The sequence below is a fragment of the Gallinula chloropus genome (assembly GCF_964237585.1).
Source record: "Gallinula chloropus genome assembly, chromosome: 3".
Lineage (NCBI taxonomy): Eukaryota > Metazoa > Chordata > Aves > Gruiformes > Rallidae > Gallinula > Gallinula chloropus.
This window is the reverse complement of record NC_140087.1, coordinates 89,582,095-89,597,280: the sequence shown is the minus strand read 5'-3', so window position 1 is coordinate 89,597,280 and position 15,186 is coordinate 89,582,095. Positions and strand designations below refer to the sequence as shown.

At 44.8% G+C, this 15,186-nt stretch overlaps 1 protein-coding gene across 1 annotated transcript in view; it reads right to left on the bottom strand.

The window, feature by feature from the left end:
• COL12A1 (collagen type XII alpha 1 chain) overlaps positions 1 to 9,675 on the bottom strand; it is a gene marked incomplete at both ends in the record, with an annotated part of 98,799 nt that extends 89,124 nt beyond the window's left edge. The window contains 3 exons of the mRNA XM_084262139.1: positions 344 to 487; positions 1,205 to 1,321; positions 9,603 to 9,675. Of these exons, the coding sequence (XP_084118265.1) occupies positions 344 to 487; positions 1,205 to 1,321; positions 9,603 to 9,675 (334 nt within the window). The remainder of the gene's footprint in view (positions 1 to 343; positions 488 to 1,204; positions 1,322 to 9,602) is intronic.
• Positions 9,676 to 15,186: the final 5,511 nt, after the last annotated feature.

Here is a 15,186-nt window from a genome sequence, read left to right as displayed (position 1 = left end):
TGATTGATGAAGATAGTTACCTTCTTCCCCCCCCCCCACATAAGAAACTGGTCAGATTAATTTGTTACTGAGGTCAATAGGGAAGCAGGTTTAATTCAAAAGAACTGAGAGATTGGGATAGGGGTTGTCACAATACATCCATGTTAGTCTCCTCTTATCCCATGCAAGTTATCTCCATTTCTACCGGGAATTACACTTCATGGAAACAGGCTGTTCAGTCAGCTACCTCTGATCAGAGTTTAGGCATGTGCCCATTTTCTTGAGAAACTGGAAAAAAGCCAAGTTCAGTGGATGACCACTCACTTATCTTTCTTCGTTTTCTAATTATATTACAGGCACTTACTTGTCAGTTGGCCAAAAACAGGTAGACTCTCCTCTCTTTCATCATATGATGCTATTGATACAACATATTCTATGTCAGGTATAAGATCTGATAAGACAGTTTGGGTAGTGCTAGGTGAAAGAGTAAATTCTTTAGTAGGCCCATCTGCAATAAATATATAAAACAGTTAATGCAGCCTTTAAATCCAGTAATATCGATGACAAGTTGGTCATTAAAAATAAAAAAAGCAACAGAGAATTATCTAAAATCCAATTATAATTTTAGAACAATACGCTTCCTTCAAGCTAACCTGTTTTCAATAGTGTACAAAATTACTGAAGTGTTTAATAAATTCCAGGAAATTTGAAACTTACAGTGCACATACAAAATGTACTATCATATATCACATCGTGGTCCAGTTCTGATTCAGTATCACTGTAACACTGATTATTTCTCAAAGCGAAATAGAATAATGGGTATCTTACACAGCCACTATCAGGAAGTTATATGCCATCACTGCATCATTACCTGACACATGCAATATTCCCCCTGGGAGTACTTTAATGAAGTACAATAGAATTTGCTAACTTTAAGGTAAAAGCGTAGTAGAGGAGCAGAGTGATGACCCTACCTTCTTTTTGTTCCTTGCAAAGAAAAGGCATTGAAAACTTTATGCTTGCAGTCCCCAAAGGGTAAAAGCTATGGTAAGAAAACTATAACTTAGAACAATCACTGCTCCATCCTATATGCCCTTTGCTGCTACCCAGTCTTAATCACAACCTTCAGGAAAATACCTACTCTCATAGCTAAGTTAGATGTAAGTGAAAATAGAACCAAGTTTTCCAAAACTTTAATGGCATAACAAAATTTTACACAACTCACCATTTGTTGGAACCACAGTTATCCTGTAACCCACTATTGCATCTGGTGGCCTTTTCCATGACATTTGAACATTATTTTCATCTATAATTGTAAAATTCAAGTCTGACGGTGGATTAACTGCAAAAGATTTATACCAGGTGGATGTTTAAAAGTTTGAACAAGCTTTGGCAAATGAATAAATAAAATAACATTGAGCAAAGCTTACTAAAATTGTCTTTGCATAAATTTGTTTCCAACAAATATAAAGATATGTTGTTGGAAAAAGAGTAAAATAAAAGCTGACAAAATATGAGAAAACATCAAAGAGTATACGCATTACAGAGGACAGCACAGAACATATGTTTCTTGAGTTGCCAAGACATTCAAGAATGGCCAGCAAAATCAAGCACAATAGAAAACACATTTGGATACATGTACAATGAGTTCACAGATAATCACCACATATGCAAACATTTCACATAACAATTAAAGGAAATTTTTTTACATGCTGGGTGCAATCCGTACAAGCATGCCAATTCACAACCTGCTTACAATATCATGAGATCATTTGGGACACTGAGAACACAATACTCTTCTTAATTATACATCAGAGAATTGATCAGCTTCTTAATATAATCTCTGCATATTTATATTTCTTATCAATTTCACTGAATCTAGAAACTTGGCAGAGAAAAAAAAATATTGGGCATTTAATGTTCAGTAAAACAATTTACCTAGGTTCTAGATATGAATATACATGTAAAATGTATATCAGTAATAACGATATACTGATGTATCATTTTATTTCAAAATACAGAGGGATCCACCCCTTTGTTCCTAGAAGCCACTAAAGTGACATACTTTGCATATGGCTGCAAAGGACTCAGGAACTAAGGGGATAATAAATGGGGTTAGTAAAGTTTGCAATTTGCTAAAATATTTGAGCTGATGCAAAAGTGTACAAAAATAAAATTCTACCTGTTTACACCAGATTGCTGTTCAATTTCAAAGGTGTAAACTATCTTTTTCATGTTCCCTTTGCAGCAGGTGTACCCATACTAGTAGTGGCATTTTATGTTAAAATGCCAGTATGGTTCCAAACAGCACAATGGTTAATTATGAAAAGACAACATCAAAGTATATTTATGGACATTTATTTTACAGAATTTATAGAAAACAGCAAAGAGGGCACCAGTGATCTGAACAAATGACTGCAAATAAAACTTGTAGGAGCTGATGACAGAAGTAACTGAACAGTACAGAAAGAGTTTACATACGCTATTTTGCAGCATCATGCATATGTAAATGAAATGTTGATTATTACTTTTTTAGCTTCCCACAATGGATGAAAGCCTCCATGTACAAGGTTCATTACACAAAGACGTTTCATAAATATTTTATAATGATATTCTCTCTGCAATATTGTCATGCTTATTCATGCAGTATTTTACTGACTCACTGTCAGTGCATGGTAGGTGTATTATATATTATTATTTTAAAAGTTCTACAAAGTAAGATGAGATTCAGCCATACTTTCCTTAACTACTGTAAGACTGTTTTGCTGGTATTTTTAACAGATCTTCTCTGTTTCGTGGAAGATCTACATCATCTGTATGATTTTCTTATGGTTTCAAACATAATTTAGAGACCTGATAAAGAAATAAATGCTAAAATATATACTTATGAAAAGACATTGCCCAATTGCAGTAAGTGATATTGAGCTCCAAAACTATAGTGACCAATTGCGTAGGCAAGTTTCTAGCTTTAATTTACTGTCATTTCCAACCATAGGATAATATGGCTTTGTAATACTGATACAACAGATACACTAGTACTGAAGTAAATGTTATTTTTCCTGTTGTCCATACACAGGCAGTGAGATTAGACCATTAACCTTCATGCACAGTTTACTCATCATTCCGTTTATGAATATCACGATGCTAGAGACAGCAAGGTAGTTACTTAGTATCAAAATCATGCAACATGTGTTAATAGTAAAAAACATTTAGGTGATAAGAATATCATTATAAAATATTGTCTCAGTAGCAATGGCTCAGGACAAATTTAATGCAAAGGCAGAGACAACTGACCTGAGCATGCTTTTTAAAATAATTCAGTACATGGAAAAAATAGCACCACCAACCTTGCAAGTAAATTGGCATGTTGCAGCAGAGGCTTTAGGCTTTAACTGCTGAAGGACAGCAGCAGCCCAACTTGTTGATATCCAACTGACCGGATTCCAGATAAACTGAAAAAACTGACTGTGAGGAAAAGTCTTTAATACTTCAGAGGATCTTAATCCACTTTATGAGAATTCAGATGCGGATCTTCACAAGTAACAAGAATAAGTACATCGATACATGTGATGTATGCGTTCATCCAGGTGTCCATAGCGTTTTAGAACAATAGCACTGCAGGGGATCTCACAAAGTCCCCTCATCCATTCCCCGGCTGAGACATGATCAGCCACCCCATGTCATTCACAACATGTTTCCCCAGATCATTCTTAAAGACCTCCACTGTGGGCAAGACTTCCCACAGAAGCTACTCCAATGTCACACTCCCATTACCAAGGTAGTTATTCCCAACACCTAATCCTGGGCTTCGCTGCTGCACTTTAAATCCATTCACTCTCAGCCTGGGGCTGGCCTATCAAACTTGAGCACTGAATATTTCTCCCACTGAAATCCAAAAAGGGAACCTTGCTTGAGCAAAAAAAAAAAGCCAGTTTGGATCCAATGTCTTAAAAATGTCTTCCAGATGGTCTGTGAGCTTTTGATACTCAAACAGAACCTCCAAAACACCCATGGACCTTCACAAGGGTCGGATTTCACCCATGTGAAACTGGCCGTGGGGCAAAGACCAAACCATGGTCATACAACTGAGAGCAGTAAGTTGATCTGAAGTACAACAAAATGTTTAGATGATAAAAACCTTACTGCAATAACCACACAGGGCAAGTGTTACTCCACCTCATGAAAATTCCACTTCAAGAGAGGAATTCACCATTGGAAAAATAATAGGGCTGCAATACAGAATCAGATCAGACTTCTAGGAATTAAATACCCCTGATTGTGGTGGGAGTTTGTCCCATTACAGGCACAAACCTCAAAACTCCTCTCACAAAGGCTTACATGTAAGCAGAATTTTACTCAAGCATAAGTGAAGCTGCACATATGCTGACAGTGTAGTGACACTGCTGACTGGACTATCCCCACATGTATCAAAATCCATGCCAAACACCTCACTGACTTGTCAAGGTACTGTATCCTGATCATCGTATGTGACAGTATTATAGTATTGCCTTAATACAGTGATGCCACTGTTGATGTACAGAAATATATTATTCCCCTACAGGTTTCCAGCCTAGTAAAAAAATAACTCTATGGCAATAATGTTTACACAGTGTTAGCAATTATATATCCTATCTCATGCACCACAAAGGGAAAAAAAGAAAAATCAGACATAATATACGTAATCCCTTGCCACCCTTTGTGTTATATATAGTAATAGTATAACAGTATATTTTCTGAAACAAAAAATATAGAGTAAGGTATCGTTCTCAGGCTATGTATCACTTAACTTGCTTGTATCACTTAACAGGTAATACAAACCTCCTATGCAAAAGTCTACAGCTTTTAACAGATAACACAATGTGACTGCAAGAGGATCCTATATCTTAACATAGAAGTAAAATATAATCAGAGTAGCAAGAAATTTAAATCTAGGACAAGACTTAAAACTGATACAACTTGAAGTAGCTGCCATCCACAATCCTTGTGTGAAACACAATATGCAATTCCATCACTGAAAAAGATTCGTTATAATTAGCATGTGAAATAACATGCTATCCCATGATAAAATAACGTACAGGCCATGGAAGCTGATGCAGCAGCCCAGCCTTGCTAACCCTGCTGAGGCTGGAAGAGGCCAAAACTACTCATTTAATGTTTTCTTCATATATGGCATGGATTTCACACAACTAAGCAGATTACAGCCTGAATCAAGCTGCTTTGAAGTGATGTTGCCACTTGAATGGGAGAAAGAATGAGCTACAGCCTAGCAATGCAGTCAGCAGCAGCTTCTCAGCTTTGTTAGACATTCACTGCCGATCACAACACAAAAATATTCCCACCTGTGTGTTTGCATCTGTTTATTTTCTACGTGTAGATGAAATTTCTTCAAAATACAAGACAGAGAGCTCATAAGTGTCTTCTGTAAAACAGATTCATTTAAACACATATACCTGTACATCATATAAAGATGTATGTAAATAAACATAATTTCACACACACACACACACACACAGTCCACGCATGAATATTTATCAAATTTTACATGGTTTTGTGCATATATATGTATATGTGTATGTATATACACTTTGTGTATGTACACACACATGCACACTTTGCTTCCAATTAGCAGTAGGAAAAGCAGGGAGTTATAAACACCTTCGTGTATATATAGATTTCAATTTCACATGTCAATCTACATGGTTCGGTCTTTAGGAACTTGGAAATCAAGAGCTGGTTTCTCAAAAGATAGAAATCAGATGTCAAAAGGTGACAAAATAATGCTCCCACCAACCAGTTTCAAAGCTGAATAAGTTGCTCCCACCAACCAGTTTCAAAGCTGAATAAGTTAACTTTAAAAGTTTCAGATCATCTCCAAATAATGCAGTCAATGAAAATGAATGTACTCAACAAAAGTTTTATTACATGAGAAACTTTCTAACCCTCCATAACTGCTGTGCTGCAATTATTTGCCTCTTACTGTATTACATGTCCTGGAGACAGATCTTTCATCAGACAAACCTTTTTCTGCACTACATAAAGGTCCCATGCTTGGTTCAGTGATGTCATCCTCCCCTACCTCCATCCTTTTCTAGGTCTGAACCAGCTCCTGAAGACTAAAAATTCGGCACCTTCACATGCTCAGTAAGGTCACGCAGAACCAATGATTTTGTCATTCCAATGATTTCGTCTTTCCTTTCCTGTGCCTTTGCAAACCGCTCTCTATTAGGAAACTCTCCACACTACACAAGCCATGACATTGTCACAACAGTACCTTCAGATTATAACTAGAAGGTTATTTCCATATTAATCTACTTGGCTTAACTGTGACTTAAATAATGGGGAAAAAAATCTTACCTAGTAATAGGTCACAGATTTCCCCTGGTTCTTTATAATCATAGACAGAAATATCTATGATTCTACAATCTAATCATAGAAAAAATACTGTGACAGAAAGAAATCTTGACACAAGCACACAGGGAATGCATGGGAGTACTGCTGGACTAAAAAGGCAAGAAACAACTTAAACAGAGCATAAAATATAGCATCACAAGCAAGTCCAAGCTGAGAGAGAGACGTCAGAAGGCTTGCAAAATAAAACAAGAAGAATTTCACTGTAAAAGAGCAAAAATGCTGAGCACGAAAACAGATTTGCTTCCTTGTCCAGGGTAAACAAACAACTTCCTCAGTGAAATGCCATGAGTGCATTTAGACTATATGTTAGTTTTACCTCCTCCTCCTCACTGCTACAGTGAATGTCCAAACCCCTGCATCGCTGAATCTCTGTAGAAAAGCACTAACACCATTACTGCAACTCACTGTCTTGCCAACAGCAACAGAGAACAGCTCTCATGAAGGACTTGTAGAGAAGCTCTGATGTTGATGAAGAACCAGTTTCATCTTGCAAGATTCAGGAATTTATGAATAGCAGTATCAGATAAACACCAGATCCACTCCCAAGGGAAAATGACAAATGAAAACTGAAGAAGGCAAAAAAATAGAACTGAGCTTTTCCTTCCCTCTTCACTACATCTTTCCACTCCATATCAACAATCTTGACCACATCAAATGGCCCTCTCCCCCCACTTTTTCATCCCATCAAGTGTCTACCCACACTTCAGGAAAAGAAAAGTTAAACTTTGCCACAGTGTGATTTGAAAATGGAAAAATACACCGCAATACAAATGTCTGCAGGAGGAAGTCACTCCAGCAGCGGGACTTAAGTTGTAATGACACCAGAACTAAAGTAAATAAGATCCAACATGCAATTTACAAGATGATGTAAACCTGAAGCACAAAATTAAATGTGTGCAGAAGGATAGCCAGTATAGTAAAAACCAAGAAACACACTGCAAAAAAATCTATGAAAGCTGTTCCCACCAGAGCAAGTCCTAAGTTACTCTTGGCTTTGAACTTCCATTTTCAGCACTGCTATTTCTCCCTGCACTCCCTATTCAAGACACATTTTTGCTCTTACTTGAAAACTCTGGAGCTAGGAAAAGTTTCTATTAGAAACATCATCACTGTAAGCTAGGTATTTTATTTTGTACATATTTATGAATGCAGAGTAATGTAATGTAAGTTGTGTCCAGGAGCACTATATGACTCACAAGATCAGCCCTTCTCCACTCATTTGCTTAACAACAGTGCATCCTTCAACATGAGATCTAAACAAGCTTGGCCAACTTGAATGGCAGTGCACCTAGTTTTGCTATTATAAAATAACTGTGTGCTTCTCCAAACACATTTTTGTAGCTTTCATTAACAGTACTCAAAGTATGCCTGGTTTAGTCCACACTGTAGCTAAATAAAACACCTTCACTTCTATTTCAAAATAACCTACTACATATACATAATCAGTGGTGCAGGACAACAACATTACTCCAGCTCTGAGTGACCTCCCTCCTAAGATGGGGAAGAGCACACCAACACATCCAGCTCCCTTCTTCATAAAATCATCATAGAATCATAGAATGGCATGGGTTGGAAGGGACCCCAAGGATCGTAGAGCTCCAACCCCCATGTCACAGGCATCAAAACTGTACACTTTCTCTGCTTTCTCTGGCATGACAGTCCTGCATTTCAAATTCAACTCTGAAATGACTTCAAATGACCTTATCTGGTTCCTCAGCCAACAACAACGCAGAACAAGAGGGAGGCAGCAGGCTGATTCTCTCCTAGGGTGACCAGATGTTGCACTACTGGCAGAAATGTCGTCTTTTTCCAGAAAGCTAGTGTACTTTATATCTGCATGCCCCAGCATTGCTGCTGGGGGTGGGGAGGCGCATACCCCAGAGGAATTTCTGTGCTCTTAGTAGCCATCAGCCAAGGTGACCAGGTCCAAACACAAGATCTTGTGGCAGTCCTCAATCAGAGAATTTGTCTCAGCTTAATACAGAAAAGGAAGAGGGGGAAGAATTATCAGATAATGGCTTCTGGTTGGTTGGTTGCTTTTTTCCAGAAAATCCAGGGGACTTCACACCCAGCAGCTTGGTTCACCCTATGATGGAGTCAGATCCCAGAGGTCAGATCAAGCCATTTCAGTGCAAGACGTTAAGCATCTCTATTTCACCTGGCAGACACTGCTGGCAGAAATACCATTACTATGACCAAAGCTGTGCAGCTCACACAGAAGGAGATGGAACACTTCCTGTTCACCTTGCCATTCAGCAAATGCGCCAGGGACTGGCCAATTTGAGCTGCACTGTAGTAAGTGTGGAGGCCATGATGGGTCTCCCCAGTTCTTCTTTCCTGCAGCTGGCGGCAGAGCACTGCCACAGGCTTACAGGGACCTCAGTTTCCAGCAAGACCACTCTAGGGCCCTGCAAAGAGAAGGAGAAGGGAGGAGGAGTAGAAAAAAAGCTTCTTTAGGGGTGACGGCGCCACACGCATACCAGAGCCTTGGGCTCCAGCCACCACAGCAAGGCCTGGTCCAGGCCCAGTAGCGCCCAAGATATATGTCATGGCGGCAGCAGCATCTGGAGGCATCCCCCAGGGCAGACCCAACACGCAGGCTGAAGGTTCCCTGAGAGAGGGGTCCAGCCACCCCAGAGCTCAGCCGGGGGTCGCCCCGCCAAGCCGGGGAAGCTGGTGTGCCGGTAGGTCGGCAGGGTGATGGCGAGGGGTCCAGCCCAGACAAAACACACAGGCGCAGAGAGACAGACTCTGTTGGAGCATTTTATTTCAAAGCTGTGGGTTGTCGGTGGTAGATTTTTCATTTCCTCCCAACTTAACTAAAGGAGACTCTACAGCACAAGGCCCAGCCGTTCTCGGTCAGTCAGCGCCACAGGCCCAAGCCAGGCCGCAGCAATGGCAGCGGGCTCCTCAGGGCACTGCACACAGGTGACCATGCCAGCTGGGCAGCATCTTGTCTGTGGGGCGGTGTGGACAGCACACCAGAGAGACAGAGAGAGGGAGCTACGGTCCGGCTGACTAGCCGGGCGAAACAGAGCACAGAAGGAGATAGGCAAGGAAGAAGAGGCGTTTCTCTGAAGGAGAGAAAGAGAGACGGTGAAGTAGTTACATTCAAAAACAGAGAGGGAGAGAGCCGGTAGCTCAAGGCTGGTTGGGAGGTTTGCTGGTCAGTGGGGCACTGGGGGCAAGGGGGACAGGGAGTGGAAGGTTACCTTCAGCCTCGATGGAGGAGAGGAGGGCGGCTGCACACAGAGCAGCGACTGCCGAGCACAGCGCTGTCTTCATTTCTGCCCTTTCGGATCACAACAACATGAATGAATCTGCAGTGATGGGAGTGGGGGGTGGGGGGGGAAGGGAGAAGGAAATGATACGCATGGATTAAAGGATTGCGGGGGTGTATTCATGAAATACAAAAAAGATGAACCATGGTTTTCACTTTGTTCCCTTATCCCCAGTCCCCACCCACAGGACCAGGTTGAAACCTCTAGACTTGAAAGCTGTCCAAGATGATGACAGATCTGCATGACTAACTGGAAAGTCTCGTCTCACAATAATGTGCCTTTTATTGCTGAACCCTTTCCAATCACGGTAAGCACATGCTGCTTTAACCTAGTTGGGGTTAATTTGATCAGGGAAGTGCAGTGAAGATCCGTGCCTCCGCACAGACAGGAGCCAGGAGGGAGCTCCATGACTTCATCACCGAGTGTGATGATAGCTAATTCAGAGGTTATTCCTGCCTTGAATCAACTAAATGTCTCTTTCAGCTGGGGATTTTATTCGGCTCCTTTTTCATAACTGTTGAAGCACTTAGTTAGCTGTGTTTTAGTGGTCTCAAGGCAGTTTGGAAACTGTAATAAAACTTTTTTTGAGGGGTTCTGCCTACGAATGTGCTATTCTTCATTTCTTGAAGGTCTGAAATAGATTATACAGAAGTGTGTGTAACACACAGCTGAAACCTGACACGTCTGTCTACCCATGATGTTTCAACATCTGATAATTCATTTACATGTCCTGAGAGAAAATAGATTTAAAATACACTATAAAAAGCAGACAGGCAAGTAAGTCCTGCAATCACTGCAGGTTGTCTAGCAAAATAGGTGGGATTAGGCCAAGCTTGTGGTTCCTAATTGCAAGCAGCCATATCTTTATAACTATATGCTCTAAGTCAAAACTTCCAAATTATTTCCTCATCTAAGTAAAAACTGATATCCTCATTGCATATACATATAAGTGTTTGCAAAGTTTGGGGCTTTTTAGCTCAGGAAGTGTGTGTGTGGGGTAATTTTCTTGAATAGTCATAAATGCTTCATATATCATAATTAGGCTGGAGGGAAGAGAATTCCAAAAGCAATTAGGCAATAGATTTTATCGGAAAGGTGCCAAGAGCAAAACAAAAGAAAAATACATAAATCATTAGCCCACAAAAATAGCTGAAGGGGAAAATATACATCTACTATCTAAAGAACTAACCAGCAAGGTACATTTGGGGGATTGATGCTATGGAAATCCAGGAACTCCCTGGTTACTGACACTGACCCTAGCAGGATTCTGCCAGGCAGCTGTATATATTTGCCTTAGCCAAATGCCTTTACTGCACATAAAAATACCAAGAGCTTAAAGAAAAATGATGCAATGGTTTCAGTCCAATGGTACCTCCAGCAGGTAAACAGAAGGGTAATAGTGACCATAATGGCTCCCTGACAATAACACAATAAAGACTAAGGTTAGCATTACATTTTCCTGAAAGCTCAAAAATCTTATCACTGCTCTGCGTGGGAAACAGCTGTCCCTGAGCCCATCTACCACATTCTGCAGAAAGTTTAAGGATCTCCTAAACGCAATGTAAATGGACTTTTGTCCTGGAAATCTTGTGTGGGCTTGGAGTGCCATCTTTAGATATTTTTGAAGAGCAACAGAAATTAATCAATCCCACAAAGGCATCTAAGCAGTTCACTACTGCTACAGGTCTACCGTTCTGGATACACATTTTTCTTTCATGGAATAAAACATCTCGGACAAAGCACTCATTTGCCCACCTAGAAAGATTTTCTTTCCTTCTCACAGATTTAGGTGTGTGAAAGAAAGCCCGGAGGTGGCAGAGGAAAAGTCCTCTCACTGGCTCAGCAGGTACAGAATCAGACTTTGAACCAAGACTACAAGTTCTCTCACTAATCTTTAGAAACCACTCTGGGGGGAAAAAAGGGCTTTCACCAATGCCAGTCCAATCGCACACTAATTCAACATACAAAAGCTTAGCCAAAGCATTTCCAAACCACGCGGTGCACGACATTTACCACTTTCAAAAAGAAATAAAATCGCTTAAACGAAAAAAAAAAAATTAAAAAACCCAAACAACCCGCAGGAAAACCCCATAACTTATCAAAGGCATAAAAACCTGGAAACAGGAGAAAGCATCCCCGGCAGCTGCAAAGCAAGGGAGGGAAGCGAGAGCTCCTGCCAAAGCCGCAGCGGTAGCGTGCCTGCAGGCGCCCTGGGCGCTGACCCCGGCGTCCGCCTGGAGCCTCCGGCCGCCCGGAGCCACCGACGGTACCCTGCCACCGCCGCCTCCCCCCGCACTTCTGCCCGGGCACCCCGCCGGGCTCCCCCGTGCCTTCCCCGGGGCCCAACAGGCGGCAGCCCCTCGGGACGCGGTGCCCTGCGCCGCTCCTTCCACGGAACCCTTTCGGCCCCAGGAGTGCCAGGCGGCTCTGACATGCCCAACACGCGCACACAGACACACGCAAACGCACACGCACGCTCTGTCCCCCTTCCTATGCCAGCCCGCAGCCCTGCGCTGCTACTCTCAGCGTCATGTGCATCAGAGGGGGCTGCGTGCGTAGTGCGTACGGACAGGCAACGGGGGTCGGCCGAGAGGAGGGCAGGGGATCCCCGCTCCTGCGCGGGCACAGACCTTCAGGGGCGGCTGCAGGGTGTGGGGGTCGGTGGTGGGGCCGCTCCTCCGGCGGTGACTCCGGTGGTGCCAGCCGCAGCAGCCGCAGCTGTCGGACCTGGATAAAGGGAGTAGGATAAAGGATGAAGCTCCGGGGGCACCTTGTGGAGGGAGCAGCAAGTAGCAGCGGCGGCGAAGGAGGAGCAGAAGCAGCAGCAATAACTGAGCGCAGAGGAGGCGCCTGGATTACTGTAGCTCCCGATGCGAGGGGTCCGTCTGGGAAGACTAGCCTTCTCCAAGTGGGAAGAGCCTCTTCTCAATCTGCTACTTAATAGAGGGCTGTTCCCAACTCTCAATTTACCCTCGTAAGCGGTTACGAAACTGCAGGGAAGGTGGACTGCTGCCACCGGGTGATATATGCGCTGCTCTGCTCCAGCAAGGAAGGGGATCCACTTCTGGAAACTGGCGCATACCTCCGCGCATTCCTGCGGCATGAGGCGGGCGGCCTCTGCGGCAGCGCGCCCGGGGGCAGGGGCCCGGCCCGCCGCCCCCTCCCTCCCCCCGGCTTCCCAAACGCGGGAGACGAGGGGGGACGGGACACGGGCGGACACGGAGGAGCAGTGGAAAAACTGAGTCCCCGGGCAGGGCTTCGAGGGCCGCCGGCGCGGAGGGTGTCCCCACGCCGGGATTTCCACGCACTCGTCCCCGTGCCCCGCCGAGGGCCCGCTCGTCCTCCCGGGGCTGGTCCACGGGACAGCCTTGCCGAGGGGCGCAGGCAGCCCCGGAGCCGCGGCCGGGGGCCTCGGGGACAAAGAGAACAGTAATAGTAATTTTAACACAGTTCAGGTGTGTCTGGCCTCCGCCCTATGTTCCCTGCATACATCAAATCCCCTCCCTCGCCACATAGGTGCTTCGCTTCGAGCATAAAGCGCCGCCGGTGCCGGGTGCCGCCTGCACCGCGGCTCCGCGGGCAGAAAGGACGGGACGCACGGCACCCACCGCCTCCTCCCTCAGACCGTGCGGGCAAACCCGCGGCCGTGGTGCCCTGTCTGAAACCGCACCTCCCAAAATCGGGCAGCCCGCTGGGAGAAAGACTCCGCGACGGTCTCCCGTCGATTGCTCTCGGCACCCAGCCCGTCGCACCCTGCGTGTCCCGGCCTCTGCAGCGCCGTGCCGGAGGGTGACACGGCGGGACGCGCGGTCCCTTCTCTGCTCCGGGGTGGCAGGTCGTCCAGACGGGGCCAAAAAGAGCTTCCAGGGGCTCCGCGGGGCCGCAGCGAGGTCTGCTCCTTCCCCCTTGAGCAACGACACCCCCAGTAACCCTCTCGGAAGAGGCTCTCCGAGACCCCTTCGGGCTACAAGACGTCACTGTCCCCGCGCAGCGCGTTGCTTCCCGCCCCTTCGGAGCGGCTCCGCAAACTCGGGACGCGGGAAAAAGATCGGCGAGGAGCGGGTCGGAGGGGGAATGGAATGGTGGGATACGGTGAGAGAAAAGCTGCGGGCGTTTCCCAGCAGCGGCCTCGCTCGTCGCCGTCCCCCATCGCCGCAGCAGCGCGTCCCCGCCGCCGGTGCCCTGTCGCGCTGGACCGAGCGGGGCCATTCGCGGTGAGGGGGCGCCCCCCGGCGGCGGCTGCGGGCAGGGCCGGGTGCGGAGCGCTGCGGTGCGGGGAGGGGAGTGAAGGAGAGGGAGAGGGAGAGGAGGGGAGGGGAGGGGAAGGAGAGGAGTCCGTCGTTGCTCCCGCCAAGGCTCCCACGGGGCCCCCGGCCGGCGGGGGGAGACCAGGGTGGGGAGGGCGCTATGATGGGAAGAGAGGAGGAAAAGGAAAGGCTGGGAAGGCTGGGAGAGGGACGGACGGGGCAGAGCTGAGGACCCCCTGCTTGGAGCGGACCGCAACACTCCGGGGATGCGTTGGCCCCGAGTCAGCGTTTTGCAGAGACGTGGATTTCACAGCGATCGGGACGAGTTCCAGCCAGGGTGGAAGTGCCTGATAGGGGAGATAAATAGATTACCGGCTCCTGGGCACTTTCCCGCGGGATTGGGAGACGGACGGGAGGACTTGTCACTCCTGAGCTGAGTCGGGTTGTCGCCATGTCTGTAATAGCCCGGTTATCTCCATGAGAACCGAATGCTGAAAAGAAAGTGATAACCAGAAGACGTGCGCTGACATTTCCAGACACTTTGGAAGTGAGTCAGCTACTCTTAGGGACAGGCCAGAGCTTCAGCTGTCTGGTATTGATAAAATGCACTTTCCAAAAGCAACATCTCCTCTGCTGATAAACTTTCAAATACTCTTGACCCCTTGCCCAGCTGCTGAGTTGGATTTCCTCTTTTGGCATTTCAGCATCAGGAATTTAATTTCTTCCTATCCGGATCTGATAGATCTAAAAGCAATATTTCCAACAAATAACACTTTTTTTAAAAATTATTTTAATTTCCCGAGCGAACACACCAAGAACACCAGTGGAAATGTGGTGTGAACAATAGTTTCAGAAGGATGGATATCAGGAATTATAGTGAAATACCCTTCTGTAGAAAGTGAATTAGTGCAAATGAGGTATTTTTATCACTTGTGCACCGAGATGGTATTTTTTACCATGTACTATGGATTTTTTTAATGTAGGGTAACCGAGATTTTATGTTATTGATTAAAAATAATAAATGCCAATAATGAGGCTGGAAGAAAATATGTGTTATTCTATTTAAAAGTTAAATCACTTGGAACAATTATTTTAAAATATTTAAATAATTTGGTACCAAATATACAACTGGATTGATATGAGTGGAGACTTTGAAACCAATAGGTCTCTTAGGGGTGCAAGAATCTCATCAACCACGCCTCACAGAGCTCAGTGCTGCTGAGGGGACTATCTCCCATTCCTCTCAGCTAACCAGCTTTGTTTAACAT